The 21965-nt window shown below is 43.7% G+C and overlaps 1 protein-coding gene across 1 annotated transcript in view; it reads right to left on the reverse strand.

Annotated features, from left to right (window-relative positions):
• The window catches only part of TDRD1 (tudor domain containing 1), a 90467-nt gene that overhangs the window by 10679 nt on the left and 57823 nt on the right, over positions 1-21965 (reverse strand). Inside the window, exons 10-16 of the mRNA XM_040435198.1 lie at positions 8767-8949; positions 8292-8399; positions 5766-5936; positions 5329-5688; positions 5114-5224; positions 2101-2271; positions 393-1562 (exon numbers count right to left, since the gene is read on the reverse strand). Of these exons, the coding sequence (XP_040291132.1) occupies positions 393-1562; positions 2101-2271; positions 5114-5224; positions 5329-5688; positions 5766-5936; positions 8292-8399; positions 8767-8949 (2274 nt within the window). The remainder of the gene's footprint in view (positions 1-392; positions 1563-2100; positions 2272-5113; positions 5225-5328; positions 5689-5765; positions 5937-8291; positions 8400-8766; positions 8950-21965) is intronic.

Here is a 21965-nt window from a genome sequence, read left to right on the forward strand (position 1 = left end):
ATGATGCCATCAATATGTCCTTCCTAATAAGTGACACTGCAGCTGGTGGTATTGATACCGCTGACTTGTTAGAAGCAAGCCCACCACCAATGAAGTGACTGCAAAGAGCCTAGAGCTGATGACCTCTCCCTGACCAACTGACATTGCTAAGGACCAGCAGTCATTTTGGGCTAATCCTGCACTGGGGAATTATTTCACCTGTGCCAGATTAGGGTAAATTACAGTTAACTGGATTATTGAGCAGCTTAAATCATATCCAATGTGTGCACCTACTATGCTGAACTCCCTTTGGCATCTTATAGGGGTTAGTATCTACAAGTGCCAAGGTCGGATTTAAAACTACAGTTTTTTTCATGGCCTCATTTGAGCAACTGGGATCATCATTTGCTTACCTGGCAGATCCCGACTAGCTGCAGAAAGCCCATTCACAGATTTACCATCAGGTTTCTCCACCTCCCCATGCAAGGATTCATTTGATGGAACAGAATTCGCTAACTTTTCTCCTGGAGAAGTCGGTTGGATGAGAGTGGTCAGAGATGAGTTGCTGGACTGGATGTTGCTTGAAGATGGAGTAAAATTAAGGGAACTTGGTGTACAATGTTCCACTGGAAAAGCCGCCTGGAGCATATGGTGTGGACCAGGAGGAGGGGAGACACAGGAAGGAGATTCTTTGGGCGTCGCAGATAAACTTGCATGAGGTTTGCTGGGCATCAATGAAGTAGAATTAGGGAAACCGAACTCCCTAGAAGCAGCCGGGATAGATCTAGTTTGGTGCATTTCGTTCTTAGATGATGGAGACGAGTTACTTGGATGAATTTCCCTGCCCACCGATGCTGAAGCACTGGAGGAACTAAGCTCATTTAAACCCCCCCTATGGGCTGAAGGGATAGGGTTTCTAATGAGAGCTTGGCCTTGAATTGGCGAGGTGGATTTACGGTTCTGAGATTCTTTAGGGCTCGATGTTGATGCCTTATTAGAATGAGTTGTTCCGTGTGAGGATGAAGTAGGGTCCATGGCAGCGAAAGGGATGGATTTGGGATAATGCACATCCTTCGGAGCACTAATGGAGCGATCTCTCCCATCTGGTTGATCAGAGATAAAGTCTCGACGCAAATTAGGGGAAGGCGGCTCCTTAGAGGTCTTCGGTAAGGCAGAGAGTGCATCTCTCAGGATTAATGGAATTGACCGCAAGGGGCGCAACTGTCCGGAAGGAAAACTGCTGCAGTCTACAGGACTTAGTGACTCCATGCGTGTTAGGGCTCCTTCGTTAGCGTTCCAGACAGGAAGAATCTTACTGGTTAGTGATGGATCTCTTGGAGACCTGAGGGCCTTGTTATTATTTACGTCGATCTTCTCCTTTACGGATTTGTCATCTCGGACGGCTGCTTTTACGGCAATTAGTTCATTGGCAATAACTGCACGGCTTTCTTTGGCCACCAGCTCAACAGAATAGCCATCTTTTGTGCGGTCAAGAGCTTTAGCCAGCAGCTTTACTCCGACGACAGATTTCTGGAATGCTTTGGCAGACTCTTCACCCCAGTTTTCTCCAGCTGGCTTTACTCCTGCAAATACACAATTGTTAGAAATGTACACAAGTGTAAGACTGTACCCATGAGACGTAAGGAGTCCGACATCTTTAGAAGCCACCCATTTTAAATTTAAGCTGGATTTACACATCCAGATTATTGGGAATGATCGTTTCTGCGAATGCTCGTTCACGTCAATCTGCCCATCTAAAGGTGCAGCCGATCACCTGATGAACGAGCGATCCTGTCGTATGTGCAGGCACCGCAAAACACACACGGACCCTGAGTGGGTTCATGGAATCTGGTACGATCTTTCAAAGCTATAATAGTTAGAATAATGATCCAGAAAAAGTTCTAAGGATTACAAATGAATCCACTGAAGTCTCCTTCTCTAGGACATGTTTGCTTTTATCTCAGCGTCACCACACAGCCCTGGCTAATCCACAATAATATGTCATTACTGTTCTCCGTGGCGGCCATTATTCTATATTCCCTGTGGACTATATGGGCATATGTGTGCACGTCCCCTCTGCAGTAAGAAACCTCCGACAGCTCTGTATACTGCCGTACTCACCAGACAAACGACAGCAAATGGCTTGAAATGGGAGTTCTAGAAAGCTGGAGGGTATTTTGGACAATTTATCCACAGAAACTTCTTCTTCGTTTCCATAATCCAAAAACTGGACCTTCACAGAGCCTCCTGGACCAACGTCTTTCACCTGGGCTCTATACCAGTTCCCGTCCCCTATAACAGAGGATGTATAAGCACATTAGCATATAAAACATATTTTAAATCTGAGCTAACATTTTTCTCCTGGCCCGTTATCTAGACTTGATAGGAAACCATGGGGGCATAGTGATAGCAGCCACCAGAGGACACTGTAGGTCAGGACACAACCTCTGAGCGAGCACGTCTTCAGAATCTTTCGTTTTTTTCACTATAGACCCAACCAGTGTCTGCTTCAAATGCATGCTGGGAAATGTTACATAGTGGGTGCTAGGTACAGGAACAGGCATTTTCACCATTTTCTCTACTAGCACATTTTCTTTTACTTTTATTGAATGGCTTTTCACTTCTTGAAGTTTCCATAGCAGTTCTAGGTCCATCTTAAAGGGGTTGTTCCAGCACCTGGATCTGAATACCTTTGCATGTAATTAAAAATTTTGTAAAGCCACTAAGTTATGCTGTTTGTTTTTTCTTTTGTCCATCTCACCGACTATGACCGTGCATGCTCAGTTTCATCCTTCAACTGCCTCCTGAGGGGCAATAAGGAGAGATGCAGCATAAAGGACACATCCCCCCGAGCTGCGGCATAAAGGGACACGTCCCCCCGAGCTGCGGCATAAAGGGACACGTTCCCCCCGAGCTGCGGCATAAAGGGACACGTCCCCCCGAGCTGCGGCATAAAGGGACACGTTCCCCCCGAGCTGCGGCATAAAGGGACACGTTCCCCCCGAGCTGCGGCATAAAGGGACGCGTCCCCCCGAGCTGCGGCATAAAGGGACGCGCCCCCCCGAGCTGAGGCATAAAGGGACGCGCCCCCCCGAGCTGAGGCATAAAGGGACGCGCCCCCCGAGCTGAGGCATAAAGGGACGCGCCCCCCCGAGCTGAGGCATAAAGGGACTCGTCCCCCCGAGCTGAGGCATAAAGGGACACGTCCCCCCGAGCTGAGGCATAAAGGGACACGTCCCCCCGAGCTGCGGCATAAAGGGACACGTCCACCCGAGCTGCGGCATAAAGGGACACGTCCCCCCGAGCTGCGGCATAAAGGGACGCGCCCCCCCCCCCCCCCCGAGCTGAGGCATAAAGGGACGCGCCCCCCCGAGCTGAGGCATAAAGGGACGCGCCCCCCCCCCGAGCTGAGGCATAAAGGGACACGTCCCCCCGAGCTGAGGCATAAAGGGACACGTCCACCCGAGCTGAGGCATAAAGGGACACGTCCACCCGAGCTACAGCTTGATATCAATTTAGCAGAACAATTTGAGCAATGAATGCGGAGATCTCTGGATTTATGAGGTACAGGGCTGGTTCTAGCTTTGTTAGAAAGAGATTGTCATGTTCTATATCTATATGATGTCTGATTTTCATTTTTTTCGCTAATCATGGGAAACCCCTTTAAAGAGGACCTTTCATGGGTCCAGACATTATAAACTAAGTATCAGGATATGTAAGGCATAGTGTAGGGATCTAACTGCACTTACTATTATTCCTGGGCGCCGCTCCGCCCGCTGTGGCCCCCGTTGTATTCTCCTGCCTGGTATGCTAATTTTAGCATCGGAGCAATGAGGAGGACACTGAGTCTTTCTCCATGGGCGTCTCCTTCCCCCTGGCTGTAGTGCTGTCCAATCGCAGCGCAGAGCGTCACAGCCAGGGAGAGAAAAAAAGCTCACCTCCTCCCTGGCTGTGACGCTCTGCGCTGTGATTGGACAGCACTACAGCCAGGGAGAAGGAGACGCCCACGGAGAAAGACTCGGTCACCTCCTCATTGCTCCGATGCTAAAATTAGCATACCAGGCAGGAGAATACAACGGGGGCCACAGCGGGCGGGCGGAGCGGAGCCCAGAAAAAATTGCAAGTGCAGTTAGATCTCTGCATTATGCCCTATGTATCCTGATACTTAGTTTATAACGTCTGGACCCATGAAAAGGTCCTCTTTAACCTCTTCAGGACACAGGGCGTACAGGAAGCCGGTGCCTGCTCAAATCATTGAGCAAGCACCTCGGCTAAATGCGCGGGGGGGGGGGGTCCCATGACCCCCCCCCCCCCCCCTTCCCCATGGTCAATTCAGACCTGTGGGCGGCGGCTTTTTATTGTGCGGACGGCGCCATCGGGTCCCCGTGGGACTGTAGGGGGGACCTGATGGCATGGAAGGCATCGCGATGCCTTCCTGAGGCATCTGTGCTGCCTTCCGGTGACGAGCCTGTGAGATCCAGTCACTGCGCCTGCGCTGAATACAGAAGGACACGGCGCAGGTGCGAGTAAGCGGTCAATCTAGAGGAGAGGGGCGGGCTGGGCGGCAGAAATAGTGAGTAGACGGAGCTAGGTGCTGAAAAGACGCCCCCATAGCACCTAGAGGCTCATTTGCATAGCAATAAAACTACGTTTTTTAGGGTAACCGCTGCAGAGAAAGGAATTACAATAGCATGGTTAGGTACAGCAGAGACTAGCAGATCGCTAGTGTCTGACAGCTAATTAGGTCAAAATGTGGTGGTAGAAACCCTTTAAAGTTACCACTTAAAGTGACACTGGTCAGATTTGCAAAAAATGGCCTGGTCCTTAAGGTGAAATAAGGCTGTGTCCTTAAGGAGTTAAGAACACATGTATTATCTTTCAATTTTAACAATTTTCAGATTTATTTCTTGTCATATAAAGGAAGAGCCCGAGTCTGCTGGGCTCCATCTCTCTCCTCCGACAGCTATGTTTGCTGAAAGTTTTGCTTTCCTTGTCCTCTCCCATGAGGCAGCTCAGCGCTTACATAGCACTAGCCCTTGCATATGGCCAGATTGCTGAAAACGCCCAAAGGCAAGTAGTTGTTCAGTTACAATGGACACCTCTTATAATAAAGTTACCAAATCCCATATCTTACCTGCATAATACGCTCCACATATCTCTTCCCTCGCTGGGTAATATCCCTCGGATTTATGCTGCATACAATAATGTCCAATGGTTATGTTCAGCTTATTGAGAAGCTGTAAAGCTAGAAAAAACATTCCACCAGTTAAAGGAAGGTAATGGAGCAACAGACCACTTACAAGTCAGAGAAAAAACCGCCAGTATAGTACATTAATGTAAGAACTGCACCTGTCTGGTTGTTAATGTGACAGAAGAATTCTCCAGGGTGTTGCAGCATGCACACTACTACTTCCGTCTCTTGTCCCATAGGAAGCGCCGTCCGCCTCCACTGCACAAGATAGTCCTCGAGCTGACTGGCTTCTTCAGCCGCAGGAGACTCACAGCTCGGTGTGCTGGGCGCTGCCAGGCCGGCCTCAAGAAGGTGTTTGGAAATGGAGATGTTTGGTGTGACAGATTTATCAATCAGCTCTAAAGTTAAGACTCTGTCACAAATGGCCACGACACAGGCGGTCAATTGCTTATTCATAACCAGAGTCTTGAAAGCATCTGTAGCTTCTGAGGTCCAGCTGCCTGACTGAGGTTTCACGCCTGCAGAGGGAACATGAATAGGTTTAATTCCACCCCTCAATATTAAGTTATCACAAGCCTAGGGCAGGGAAACTTACCTGCCAGACAACACTCGAGAGCTTGGAAAGGTAAGGATAAGAGACTGGGCTCAATACCACGAACTCTTGATATCGGCAAAGTCTCTGTATTTCCAAAATCTAAGTATTTGACGAGCACAGAGTCCTCTGCAAGGCGTCTCAGCACGCTGGATCTGTACCAATTATTGTCCTCTGCAAAAATAAAGACATTCAGCAATGTCAACTGATATAAATAACTGCTTAACATACACAAACAGGTTGCCTAGGAAACGGGCCTGAGGCTGGATCTCCTCGGTAGAAGGCAGGTCCCGATGCGGACCGCGGCATAGAAGGGGTTAATCCGCCGACATCGGCTTTTACAGCGATTCCGGCGGATACAGCAGGGGCCCGGCTACCAGGGACCGCAGGGCCCCTGCAGTGATCGCGCCCCGATCACCATGACGTACTAGTATGTCAAATTGCGGGAACTCTGTGGTTCATGGGTCGGGAAGGGAGTTAATAACTTTTTTGGGAGTTGAAGTTACGAAAAAATGGCGAATCAACCATTTAGATTTTTTCCCCCGTTATGGCGTCCACCATATGGTATATATTTTTAACAGTACGGTCATTTAGGGATGCAGTGACGGCAATGATCTTTTTAAACTTTTTTTCCACTTTCCCCTCTATGGCGGTTGAACATGCGATCATTAGATAATTTCTCCTATAGATTGCAATCAATTATGTTCCTATGGAGCCTGCCACAGACAGGGCTCCATAAGAACATAGCTGTGGCAGGCTTCGGAGCATTCTGAAGGCCAGAAGCTGCCATAGAAACCAAAAGGCATCCTTGATCTTGGCGCAGGGGGAACTATTCCATCCCCCGGAGAACTGCGCTCCCAGGGAAAGACCACTCATTAGGTTGTGGTCTCAACTAACCACAGCATCTGAGGGGTTATAAATACATAATAGGCATTAACGCCAATCATAGACATTGAGTCCCGATGTCTGCTGTGTAAAGCAGCAGAAACGCAGCAGCTACGGCGCCTGCTTAGCTTCTGAGTGGGCACCATTTTTAAAGACCCGAGTTCAACTCTAAATGTACAACGGAATTCAGGAATTTTTTATTTTTTTTTGAAACTCACCTTAATTACACAAAACTTGTGGAGAGGGCATAACTTAACAACTGCAGTACTCCTTAAACCTCCTGAAGTTGAGTGGATTGGCTGCTCAGGAATCCGGTCACACGACACTCTTCTTCTAACCATCCTGTTTCCGCTGACGTCATGTTCTTTACCAGGTTTCTCAGTGGGCTACGGACGTCTCAAGCGCTGTGGATGGAGCCAGAGCTATTCCTCTCTCTGGCACATGCACAGATAAGGTGGATCCAGGAGTTCTGGCCCTGTCCACAGTGGAAGTGAAGCTCTTCCATAGCCCAGGCTGGAATCCTGCTATAACATGTTAAGTTAGTGCAAACAGGATTTTTAGATGAGGAGCAACTGGGTTCCCAATCCATGTATCGTGGGGATAGTAAGGATATTACAAACGTTCTTCTACAGGTGAGTTTGCATGACCCAATGGGACCAACAAAACCCCTTTAAAAGGAAAACAAACACTCTAGAGTTTGCAGCACAGTCATAACTAAGCAAAATGGAAGTCAACCACAATTAAAGCTACTTTCACATCTGCATTTTTGCTGGATCCGTAAAAAAGCTTCAGTCATGATAATGCAACCGTCTGCATCCGTTATGAACGGATCCGGTTGTATTATCTCTAAAATAGCCATGACAGATCCATCTCTAAAACCATTTTAAGTCAATGGGGGACGGATCAGTTTTCCTTTGTGTCAGAAAACGTATCAGACTTGTGAGTAGTGTTGAGCGAACTTCTGTTTTAAGTTCGGCGTCTAAAGTTCGGCTTCCGGTTAGCGGAGAATCCTGATATGGATTCCGAATTCCGTTGTGGTCCGTGGTAGCGGAATCAATAATCGGTCATTATTGATTCCGCTACCACGGACCACAACGGAATTCGGAATCCATATCGGGATTCTCCGCTAACCGGAAGCCGAACTTTAGACGCCGAACTTAAAACAGAAGTTCGCTTAACACTACTTGTGAGTCATGGCGGATCTGTCTTGCTCCGCATCCCAGGACGCATTTACAAACTCTGCTTGCAGCGCTTGCGTGCATCACGGTAACGCAATGAAACGGAATGGAATGCATTCTGGTGCACACCGTTCCCTTCAGTTTTGTCCCCACTGACAATGAATGGGAACAAAACTGAAGCGTTTTTCCTTTCGCTATTGAGATCCTATGACGGAACTCCATATCGGAAAGGTAAAGCGCAGATGTGAAAGTAGCCTTAACTCAATAAATAGTAACTAAATAAAAATCATTATGAATGTTTGTCCTCTGTCAAAATACCTTTCCTGGGTAACAATAAAGCACGACTGAATCTTCCATTACACTTACCAGAACCCTAAAGAGCACATCAGCCTAGTTACATGAAGGAATCAGTGAATACCTACACACAAGCCCCTCTGGAGTAATGAAGACAAACACGTCTACGTACCAGTGAACTGTGCAGCACATTTTGCACCGGGAGCTGGTAAAAACCCAGGAGCAGCGGCTGAAGTGCTGTAATGTTCATGCATCAGAAGCATAAGATCTGAGAGTTGTTCTGAAAAAAGTCAAAAGATAAACTTAGTAAATCAGCCATGATAATAATCTGGATACATACGTAAAGAAAGAAGGGAGTAAACAGCGAGGGTTAATCCAATCTTGTGGAACCAATTATCCAAAAGATAGGAGAACTCGAGGCGCCAGTGGAGTGGGAGTGTGTTGTGGTGAGTTAGAGGATTCGGACCAGGAGGAGACATGGAAATGGGAAAAGAAGAAGGTCATCAAGGTGCACTGAGGGAGGAGGCTGCTACTGGGGTATCAACGCAAAAGAGCAATCGGCGTGTATGGCAAATATAATATTTATGAAATAATCTGGATACAGCAGACCGTGTACACGTGCTGCAGGCGTTTACACACACACTTACTTGCATTTTGCACCTGTTGGCAGAAAAATATCTCAGGGTTGTGGATGACAGTGATGAGAGTTTCAAAGTGGTCTCCCACACTGAGAGATGAGGACAGGTCTTCTGGTTTCGGAGCAGCGTCATCTTGGCAGACATCCTCGGGCATCAAGGCCGGCATTTCTGTCTGTGTCACCAATGTTGGAACTATGGAAATAGGTCGACTGTATTAATAGGAGATGTAACTAGGCTCTGAGCATAAAGAAACAAGAAGATTGTTCTAAAAACTGGGACCAACGACATTTTTTTTTTTATAATTCTTTATTATTTTTAAAACACAAAAAACAAAACAAAGTAAGGCACTGCAGGTGCCACAGACAGTACAACCACAAACATAGGACAATATGTTTTCCGTAGTACAAAGCAGTCACAATTCACAATCAATGTATAGTAGCATACACAATCAATACACTTGCATTGAATCAAGAGGAGTTAGCTAGACTAAGCAGCGGACGACCAAGTGTCCCTTTCAATTGACCCATCAGGTACCATTCCGTGAGTGTGAACGGCTTCATAATCAGCTGTATCTCCGTATTTGACATACAATACTCAATAAACGGTTGACTAACGACATTTTAATCACATTTATTACACTTTACATATTAAAAAGGGGTTAACATACATAATAAAAAGCAAAAACAAGTACAACAAACATGGACTAACTTAATGAAGGATGGACACAGAGGGGGACCCTGCCTGTGAGGGCTCCGTTATGGGATCACCTGGGGCTAGGAGACATAGTATTACGGCACATTATTAGCTGGATGGTATAACACTACGAGCATTTAGCGGCTTGTCGATCACAATTTTAGACCTGATGTGAGCAGGGAGAAGTCGCAAATTGCAGCGCAACTGTTGAACCGCAATCTGCACCTGAAAGTAGGCATATTTTAGATTGATTAATGACCCCAAAACCCAAAAAACTGTGGCGAAATTGAATTTTTTTTCATATTCCACCCCATTTGGAATTTTCTTCCAGCTCCCCACTAGCTTGTATGCAATATTAAATGGTGCCATTTGAAAGTACAACTTGTCCCGCAAAAAACAAGTCCTTACACAGCTATGTAAGCAGAAAAACTAAAAAAGTTATGTTCCCAAAAAGGCAGGGAGTGAAAAAATGGAAACGCAAAAAACGAAAAACCCTCCAGGGCTCTAGAGGATAAGACAGATTTTTATACACCGAAGTACATAGGAATTATGAGGCAGATGAGACAAGTGATGTTAAGCAGATTTATATGAGCGGAGGAGAAAACGGACAGTTGTAGCAGTAAACTGCTGGAGCGCTAATAGATGAGGATTATAGATAAGCGGGTGAAAGTTATATTGGCCTCTAATAGATATCTAGTCCATGAATGTGAGGAAACGAAGAGGTCTGAGGGGCACATTCCTTAAAAGATGCAGGACATAAATCCATGAGACACATTCATTCCTGACCTGATTGTGTCAAAGGTGGTCATGAGCTTAAAGTCCCAAACTCTCCTCCCGAGTCCTTCATTAAAAGGTATCAACCATTGAGGAATCTCAGGTCTTTTTTTTATTTATTTTGAGTGAAGAGAAGACGGGATCAATTCTAGCTTTACTGGAAGAGGGATACAGTGAACATCAGGTCGCTTCATCCATAAAATATATATAAGATAGGGGACAACAAAGCTACAGACTGGCAGAGGACGGAAACGACCTCCACCTCAACTCAATCTCACTTACCGACCATAGGATGACATCAAGCGACCTACAAAAAGAATGGCAAGCGGAAGCCGGGGTGAAATGCACAGGCAGGGCGGTTTAAAACCGGCTTCAACAGGAGCAACGCTCTTCTCTGAAGATTTTGTAAATTCAATGGTGGCTCAAACCATTTTATAAGCCCAACAATTCATAGCTCAGAAACGTACATCGGCGTACGCTATAGACCCCTAGGTTGGACCCCAGTAAGTGCAGCAGAGATTATGAAGTTTTGGGGACTCGTGCTGCCTATGGGTGTTGTAAAAAATAAAATAAAAAAACGTTAGGCAATATTGGAGTTTGGACATTTTCTACCAGACTCCAATTTACAGTCAGACCATGACCCGGAAGCGATTTGAGTCAATTTGGAAATTCCTACACTAAAACTACAATGCACAGCGACCATCCCAAAACGACCCGACATTTGACCATCTGTTCAAAGTTAGGCCCGTCATTGACCCCGATAAAAATGTCTGTGTAGATGAGCCCCTATTACTCTTCAAAGGGAGGATTAGATTCCGCCAGTACCTGCCTAGCAAACAGGCAAATTATGGCATAAAGATGTACAAACTCTGAGAGAGTAGCTCCGGGTACACCCACAAGATTCCCGGATAGAACCCCCAGAATGGCCCCCTGTCCTAGAAGTTAGTGGGAAGATCGTGTGGGACTTGCTGCACCCACAGCTGGATAAGGGTTACCACCTCTATGTGGATAACTATTACACCACCATACCCCTATTCACGTGCCTAACTGCCAAGGGTTATGTGGTGTGCGGCACAGCGCGCAAAAATCAGAGAGGCATCCCTAGATCCCTGGTAGGGCAACCACTGAGAATGGGTGAAAGCAGGGCTATCCTCCGTGAGAACACGGACAAGAGGGACGTCCTTGTACTGACCACCATTCACACTAACACCAGCTCCCCTGCCCCTGTACGAGGCACCACAACCACTACCCCAAACCAGTTTGTATCCTGGACTACAACAGGCACATGGGAGGGGTGGATCTTTCAGATCAACTTCTGAAGCCCTACAGTGCCACACGGAAACTAAAGTGCGGTACAAAACGCAGACGGCGCTGTACAATGCGTACCTGCTATTTCAGTCTGCAGGCCACAGAGGAACTTTCCTTCAGTTCCAAGAGGTGGTTATCAAGGCCCTTAACCACTTGCCGCCGCGCTAACGCCGAAAGGAGTCATTGCGGCGGCTCCCCCAGGCTACGCTAACGCCGATTGGCGTCATCTCGCGTGAGCCGAGATTTCCTGTGAACGCGCGCACACAGGCGCGCGCGCGCTCACAGGAACGGAAGGTAAGAGAGTTGATCTCCAGCCTGCCAGCGGCGATCGTTCGCTGGCAGGCTGGAGATGTGTTTTTTTTAACCCCTAACAGGTATATTAGACGCTGTTTTGATAACAGCGTCTAATATACCTGCTACCTGGTCCTCTGGTGGTCCCTTTTGTTTGGATCGACCACCAGAGGACACAGGTAGCTCAGTAAAGTAGCACCAAGCACCACTACACTACACTACACCCCCCCCCCCCCCCGTCACTTATTAACCCCTTATTAGCCCCTGATCACCCCATATAGACTCCCTGATCACCCCCCTGTCATTGATTACCCCCTGTCATTGATCACACCCCTGTAAAGCTCCATTCAGATGTCCGCATGATTTTTACGGATCCACTGATAGATGGATCGGATCCGCAAAACGCATACGGACGTCTGAATGGAGCCTTACAGGGGCGTGATCAATGACTGTGGTGATCACCCCATATAGACACCCTGATCACCCCCCTGTCATTGATTACCCCCCTGTCATTGATCAACCCCCTGTAAAGCTCCATTCAGATGTCCGCATGATTTTTACGGATCCACTGACAGATGGATCGGATCCGCAAAACGCATACGGACGTCTGAATGGAGCCTTATAGGGGGGTGATCAATGACTGTGGTGATCACCCCATATAGACTCCCTGATCACCCCCCTGTCATTGATCACCCCCCCTGTAAAGCTCCATTCAGATGTCCGCATGATTTTTACGGATCCACTGATAGATGGATCGGATCCGCAAAACACATACAGGCGTCTCCCTGGAGCCTTCCAGGGGGGGGGGGGGGGGTGATCACCCCATATAGACTCCCTGATCACCCCCCTGTCATTGATCACCCCCCCCCGTCAGGCTGCATTCAGATGTCCGTATGATTTTTACGGATCCACGGATACATGGATCGGATCCGCAAAACACATATGGACATCTGAATGGAGCCTTACAGGGGGGTGATCAATGACAGGGGGGTGATCACCCCACATAGACTCTCTGATCACCCCCCTGTCATTGATCACCCCCCTGTCATTGATCACCCCCCTGTAAGGCTCCATTCAGACATTTTTTTGGCCCAAGTTAGCGGAATTTTTTTTTTTTTTTCTTACAAAGTCTCATATTCCACTAACTTGTGTCAAAAAATAAAATCTCACATGAACTCACCATACCCCTCACGGAATCCAAATGCGTAAAATTTTTTAGACATTTATATTCCAGACTTCTTCTCACGCTTTAGGGCCCCTAGAATGCCAGGGCAGTATAAATACCCCACATGTGACCCCATTTCGGAAAGAAGACACCCCAAGGTATTCCGTGAGGGGCATATTGAGTCCATGAAAGATTGAAATTTTTGTCCCAAGTTAGCGGAAAGGGAGACTTTGTGAGAAAAAAATAAAAATTTTTTTTTTCTATGAACTCGCCATGCCCCTCATTGAATACCTTGGGGTGTCTTCTTTCCAAAATGGGGTCACATGTGGGGTATTTATACTGCCCTGGCATTCTAGGGGCCCCAAAGCGTGAGAAGAAGTCTGGTATCCAAATGTCTAAAAATGCCCTCCTAAAAGGATTTTGGGCACCTTTGCGCATCTAGGCTGCAAAAAAGTGTCACACATCTGGTATCGCCGTACTCAGGAGAAGGTGGGGAATGTGTTTTGGGGTGTCATTTTACATATACCCATGCTGGGTGAGAGAAATATCTTGGTCAAATGCCAATTTTGTATAAAAAAAAAAATGGGAAAAGTTGTCTTTTGCCAAGATATTTCTCTCACCTAGCATGGGTATATGTAAAATGACACCCCAAAACACATTGCCCAACTTCTCCTGAATACGGCGATACCACATGTGTGACACTTTTTTGCAGCCTAGGTGGGCAAAGGGGCCCACATTCCAAAAAGCACCTTTTGGATTTCACAGGTCATTTACCTACTTACCACACATTAGGGCCCCTGGAAAATGCCAGGGCAGTATAACTACCCCACAAGTGACCCCATTTTGGAAAGAAGACACCCCAAGGTATTCCGTGAGGGGCATAGCGAGTTCCTAGAATTTTTTATTTTTTGTCACAAGTTAGTGGAAAATGATGATTTTTTTTTATTTTATTTTTTTTCTTACAAAGACTCATATTCCACTAACTTGTGACAAAAAATAAAAACTTCCATGAACTCACTATGCCCATCAGCGAATACCTTGGGGTGTCTTCTTTCCAAAATGGGGTCACTTGTGGGGTAGTTATACTGCCCTGGCATTCTAGGGGCCCAAATGTGTGGTAAGGAGTTTGAAATCAAATTCTGTAAAAAATGACCAGTGAAATCCGAAAGGTGCTCTTTGGAATATGGGCCCCTTTGCCCACCTAGGCTGCAAAAAAGTGTCACACATCTGGTATCTCCGTATTCAGGAGAAGTTGGGGAATGTGTTTTGGGGTGTCATTTTACATATACCCATGCTGGGTGAGAGAAATATCTTGGCAAAAGACAACTTTTACAATTTTTTTTATACAAAGTTGTCTTTTGCCAAGATATTTCTCTCACCCAGCATGGGTATATGTAAAATGACACCCCAAAACACATTCCCCAACTTCTCCTGAATACGGAGATACCACATGTGTGACACTTTTTTGCAGCCTAGGTGGGCAAAGGGGCCCACATTCCAAAGAGCACCTTTCGGATTTCACCAGCCATTTTGTACAGAATTTGATTTCAAACTCCTTACCACACATTTGGGCCCCTAGAATGCCAGGGCAGTATAACTACCCCACAAGTGACCCCATTTTGGAAAGAAGACACCCCAAGGTATTCGCTGATGGGCATAGTGAGTTCATGGAAGTTTTTATTTTTTGTCACAAGTTAGTGGAATATGAGACTTTGTAAGAAAAAAAAAAAAAATCATCATTTTCCGCTAACTTGTGACAAAAAATAAAAAGTTCTATGAACTCACTATGCCCTTCAGCGAATATCTTAGGGTGTCTACTTTCCGAAATGGGGTCATTTGTGGGGTGTTTGTACTGTCTGGCCATTGTAGAACCTCAGGAAACATGACAGGTGCTCAGAAAGTCAGAGCTCCTTCAAAAAGCGGAAATTCACATTTTTGTACCATAGTTTGTAAACGCTATAACTTTTACCCAAACCATTTTTTTTTACCCAAACATTTTTTTTTATCAAAGACATGTAGAACAATAAATTTAGAGCAAAATTTATATATTTATATATGGATGTCGTTTTTTATGCAAAATTTTACAACGGAAAGTGAAAAATGTCATTTTTTTGCAAAAAAAATCGTTAAATTTCAATTAATAACAAAAAAAAGTAAAAATGTCAGCAGCAATGAAATACCACCAAATGAAAGCTCTATTAGTGAGAAGAAAAGGAGGTAAAATTCATTTGGGTGGTAAGTTGCATGACCGAGCAATAAACCGCTAAAGTTGTGGAGTGCCGATTTGTAAAAAAGGGCCTGGTCTTTAGGGGGGTATAAACCTGTGGTCCTTAAGTGGTTAATTTTTAAACCCACTTCTCACACTTCTGGAATGGGGTCACTTTTGGGGGTTTCCACTGTAGGGCCATCTCAGGATGTCTTCATATGCGACATAGCTCCCAATTACCATTCCAGCTAAATCCGCTCTCCTAACGCCATATGGCGCTCCTTCCACTCTGAAGCCTGCTGTGCGCCCAGACATCAGTTTTGAGCGCACATGGGGTGTTTCTGTAAACTCCAGATTCAGGGTAATAGATTGAGTTTTGTTTGGCTGTTAACCCTTGATGTGTTGCAAAAAAAAATAGATTAAAATCTAAAATCTGCTAAAAAGTGAAATTTTGAAATTTCATTCCCATTTTCCTTTAATTCTCGTGGAACACCTAAAAGGGTTAACAAAGTTTGTAAAATCAGTTTTGAATAGCTTGAGGGGTGTAGTTTCTAAAATGGGGTCATTTATAGGTGGTTTCTATTCTGCAAGCCCCAGAAAGTGACTTCATACCTGAACTGGTCCTTAAAAAAATAAATTAGGTTTTGGAAATTCTTACAAATTTTAAGATTTACTTCTAAACTTCTAAGCCTTGTAACGTCCCCAAAAAAAATAAAATGTAATTTTCAAAATGATCCAAACATGAAGTAGACGTGTGGGGAATGTAAAGTAATAACTATTTTTGGAGGTATTACCATCTATTATAAAAGGTAGAGAAATTGAAATTTTGCTAATTTTTTAAAATTTTGGGTAAATTTGGGATTTTTTCACAAAATAAAGGTGAAATATATGGACTCAAATTTATGACTATCATGAAGTACAATATTTGAGGAGAAAATCTCAGAATGGCTCGGATAAGTAAAAGCGGTTTAAAGTTATCACCACATACAGTGACAGGTCAGAATCCCTAAAAATAGCCTAGTCCTTGAGGTGAAAAATGGCAGGGTCCTTAAGGGGTTAACCCATGTGTAAACAAAGCGTCCGCTCGCACGTGCAGCGGGCACCATGGCCGGCAGACCTCTGCTAATTACCGTGACCAGCAATAACGCCGATCACGGTAATTAAATGCTTTAGATGCAGAAATCACATGAGATCACGGCATCTAAATGCGCAAAAACCCAGAAGCTCGCACTTCCGGGCTTCCTACTGATGCCCTGTGCGGCCAATTGGGGCATCGGTAGTTGCGCTAAATACTTTCAGCCTCGCTGCAATTCATATTTTGGCCACCAGGGCCAGGATAAGAAATGAGCAATATTCAGTTTAACTAGCATTTTAAAAATCCCTAATAGAACAAAATGAAAAATGAAATAATTTATAGGCTCATAAAAAAAATCTAATATAAAAGTTTAAAATCACCCCCCTTTCCGTATAATTAAAAAATAAATACGTAAATAACAATATAAACATCATGGGTATCACTGATCGAAAACGCCCATACTATAAAAAAAAAATTCCAATACGACGAATGGCTTAACGGAAAAAAAGGTTAAAATGGCCGATTTGCCAATTTTCCATTACTTCTCATCCAAAAAATGAAATAAAAAAATGTGAACAAAAAGTCATGCACTTCAAAATAGCATCAATAAAAACTACGGATTGTCCTGCAAAAAATTAGCCCCTAAACAGCTCAGTAGACACAAGTTTGGTATGGGGGTCACAATATAGTGATGTGAAAAAAGAAATATTTTTATCAAAGTTTCAATTTATTTTAACACTGTTTAGAAATAAAAAACCTATACATATGGGGTATCGTTGTAATCGTACTGACCCAGAGAATGAAGGGCATGGGTCAGTTTTGCCACAAACAAAACACCATGGGAACAAAGCCCATAAAACGGTGGAGGAAAGTGTTTTTTTTTCTTTCCAATTCCACCCCATTTGGAATTTTTTTTACCGCTTCCTACTACATTTTATGCCCTAATTAATGGTGGCATTAGAAAGTACAACTTGTACAGCAAAAAATAAGGCCTCATACAGCTATGTGAACGGAAATATAAAAAAAGATATGGCTCAAGGAAAATAGGGAAGAAAAATGCAAATGCAAAAACTGAAAAACCCCGGTAGTGATAGGGTTAAAGTGCCATTCACTCCATGGATGCTGTACATAAGATTAGGGGAATGCATACAGAAGAATTACAAAATTATTTCTGATATTTGCGGACTCTATACTGACAGGGAATGTCCCACAGGATTGGCGCATGGCAAATATGGTGCCAATATTCAAAAAGGGTCCAAAAACAGAGCCTGGAAACTATAGGCCGGTAAGTTTAACATCCATCATGGGTTAACTGTTTGAAGGTTTTCTGAGAGATGCTACCGCATAGAAGGTTAGTATATAAAATGAGAATGCTCGGACTGGGAGAAAACGTCTGTATGTGGGTAAGTAACTGGCTCAATGATAGAAAACAGAGGGTGGTTATTAACGGTACATACTCAGATTGGGTCACTGTCACTAGTGGGGTACCTCAGGGGCCAGTACTGGAGGGGTCACTGTCACTAGTGGGGTACCTCAGGGGTCAGTACTGGAGGGGTCACTGTCACTAGTGGGGTACCTCAGGGGTCAGTATTGGACCCTATTCTCTTCAATATATTTATTAATGATCTTGTAGAAGGCTTGCATAGTAAAGTATCAATTTTTGCAGATGACATTAAACTGTGTAAAGTAATTAACACTGAAGAGGACAGTATACTGTATATATATACTACAGAGGACAGTATACTGTATATATACACTACAGAGGACAGTATACTGTATATATACTACAGAGGACAGTATACTGTATATATACTACAGAGGACAGTATACTGTATATATATACTACAGAGGACAGTATACTGTATATATACTACAGAGGATAGTATACTGTATATATACTACAGAGGATAGTATACTGTTTATATATACTACAGAGGACAGTATACTGTATATACTACAGAGGACAGTATACTGTATATATACTACAGAGGACAGTATACTGTATATATACACTACAGAGGACAGTATACTGTATATATACTACAGAGGACAGTATACTGTATATATACTACAGAGGACAGTATACTGTATATACTACAGAGGACAGTATACTGTATATATACACTACAGAGGACAGTATACTGTATATATACACTACAGAGGACAGTATACTGTATATATACTACAGAGGACAGTATACTGTATATATACTACAGAGGACAGTATACTGTATATATATATACTACAGAGGACAGTATACTGTATATATACTACAGAGGATAGTATACTGTATATATACACTACAGAGGACAGTATACTGTATATATACACTACAGAGGACAGTATACTGTATATATACTACAGAGGACAGTATACTGTATATATACTACAGAGGACAGTATACTGTATATATATACTACAGAGGACAGTATACTGTATATATATACTACAGAGGACAGTATACTGTATATATACTACAGAGGATAGTATACTGTATATATACTACAGAGGATAGTATACTGTTTATATATACTACAGAGGACAGTATACTGTATATACTACAGAGGACAGTATACTGTATATATACTACAGAGGACAGTATACTGTATATACACTACAGAGGACAGTATACTGTATATATATACTACAGAGGACAGTATACTGTATATACTACAGAGGACAGTATACTGTATATACACTACAGAGGACAGTATACTGTATATACACTACAGAGGACAGTATACTGTATATACTACAGAGGACAGTATACTGTATATACTACAGAGGACAGTATACTGTATATATATACACTACAGAGGATAGTATACTGTATATATATACACTAGAGGACAGTATACTGTATATATACTACAGAGGACAGTATACTGTATATACACTACAGAGGACAGTATACTGTATATATACTACAGAGGACAGTATACTGTATATATACTACAGAGGACAGTATACTGTATATATACTACAGAGGACAGTATACTGCATATATACTACAGAGGACAGTATACTGTATATATACCACAGACAGTATACTGTATATATACCACAGAGGACAGTATATATATATATATATATATATATATATACACACACACACACCACAGAGGACAGTATACTGTATATACACTACAGAGGACAGTATACTGTATATATACTACAGAGGACAGTATACTGTATATATACCACAGACAGTATACTGTATATATACCACAGACAGTATACTGTATATATACTACAGAGGACAGTATACTGTGTATATATATATACACTACAGAGGACAGTATACTGTATATACACTACAGAGGACAGTATACTGTATATATACTACAGAGGACAGTATACCGTATATACACACACTACAGAGGACAGTATACCGTATATACACTACAGAGGACAGTATACCGTATATACACTACAGAGGACAGTATACCGTATATACACTACAGAGGACAGTATACCGTATATACACTACAGAGGACAGTATACTGTATATACACTAGAGGACAGTATACCGTATATACACTAGAGGACAGTATACCGTATATACACTAGAGGACAGTATACCGTATATACACTAGAGGACAGTATACCGTATATACACTAGAGGACAGTATACCGTATATATACTACAGAGGACAGTATACCGTATATATATACTACAGAGTAGGGATCGACCGATTATCGGTTTGGCCGATATTATCGGCCGATATTGAGGTTTTTGAACGTTATCGGTATCGGCATCTATTTTGCCGATATACCGATAACATATTGGGAACACAGAACGCGCTGCTCTCAGCGCTCTCTGTGTTCCCTCCGCAGCACAGGGGAGAAGGAAGCAGTGTCTCCCTCCCCCTGTGCTGCTGCTGCCGCCAATGACAGGAGAGAAGACAAGAGGAGGGGAGGGGCTGTGGCCGCTGCGCCACCAATGAAGATAAGTCTTTCATTGATTCATATACAGGAGGCGGGAGCTGGGAGCAGAATCACATAGCCGGCTCCAGACCTCTATGAGCGATAGCTGCGGTCCGCGGTAGTTAACTCCTCAGGTGCCGCGGATCGCAGCCACCGCTCATAGAGGTCGGGAGCCGGCTATGTGATTCTGCAGCCAGCTCCCGCCTCCTGTATATGAATGAATGAAAGACTCATCTTCATTGGTGGCGCAGTGCGCACCCCCCCAAGCCCCCCAGTATTAATCATTGGTGGCGCAGTGCGCCCCCCACCCCAATCCCGGCCAATAGTAAAAACATTGGTGGCGCAGTGCGCCCACCCAGTATTACTCATTGGTGGCAGTGGACACAGGATCCCCTCTCCCCTCCTCCTCCGATCGGAGCCCCAGCAGTGTAAGCCTGGGGCTCCAATCGGTTACCATGGCAGCCAGGACGCTATTGAAGCCCTGGCTGCCATGGTAAGCTCCATGCTGCTGTGTGCACAAAGCACAGAGCAGCAGGGACAGTGTGAGATCCTATTCACCCTGATAGAGATCTATCAGGGGGAATAGGACAAGGGTTCTAGTCCCTAAGGGGGCTAAAAGTTAGCAAAAAAAACCCACAAAAATATTAAGTATAAATGAAAAAGATTTATAAAAAAAAATACACATTAACAATAAACAAAAATACACATTAACAATAAACAAAAAAATACACATTAACAATAAACATATTAATTTTCAGCAGATTTGTGTAGGAAATTTTTTTTTTTCTCAATAATGAAAATTCCCAGAATATCGGTATAAATTATCGGCTATCGGCCTGAAAGTTCACAAATTATCGGTATCGGTCCTAAAAAATCAATATCGGTCGATCCCTACTACAGAGGACAGTATACCGTATATATATACTACAGAGGACAGTATACCGTATATATACACTACAGAGGACAGTATACCGTATATATACACACTACAGAGGACAGTATACTGTATATATACACTACAGAGGACAGTATACTGTATATATACACACTACAGAGGACAGTATACTGTATATATACACACTACAGAGGACAGTATACTGTATATACACACTACAGAGGACAGTATACTGTATATATACACACTACAGAGGACAGTATACTGTATATATACACACACTACAGAGGACAGTATACTGTATATATACACACACTACAGAGGACAGTATACTGTATATATACACACACTACAGAGGACAGTATACCGCATATATATACTACAGAGGACAGTATACCGTATATATACACTACAGAGGACAGTATACCGTATATATACACACTACAGAGGACAGTATACCGTATATATACACACTACAGAGGACAGTATACTGTATATATACACTACAGAGGACAGTATACCGTATATATACACACTACAGAGGACAGTATACTGTATATATACACTACAGAGGACAGTATACTGTATATATACACACTACAGAGGACAGTATACTGTATATATACACACACTACAGAGGACAGTATACTGTATATATACACACACTACAGAGGACAGTATACTGTATATATACACACACTACAGAGGACAGTATACTGTATATATACACACACTACAGAGGACAGTATACTGTATATATACACACTACAGAGGACAGTATACTGTATATATACACACTACAGAGGACAGTATACTGTATATACACACTACAGAGGACAGTATACTGTATATACACACTACAGAGGACAGTATA

The sequence above is a fragment of the Bufo bufo genome, chromosome 6, assembly GCF_905171765.1.
Source record: "Bufo bufo chromosome 6, aBufBuf1.1, whole genome shotgun sequence".
Classification (NCBI taxonomy): Eukaryota; Metazoa; Chordata; class Amphibia; order Anura; family Bufonidae; genus Bufo; species Bufo bufo.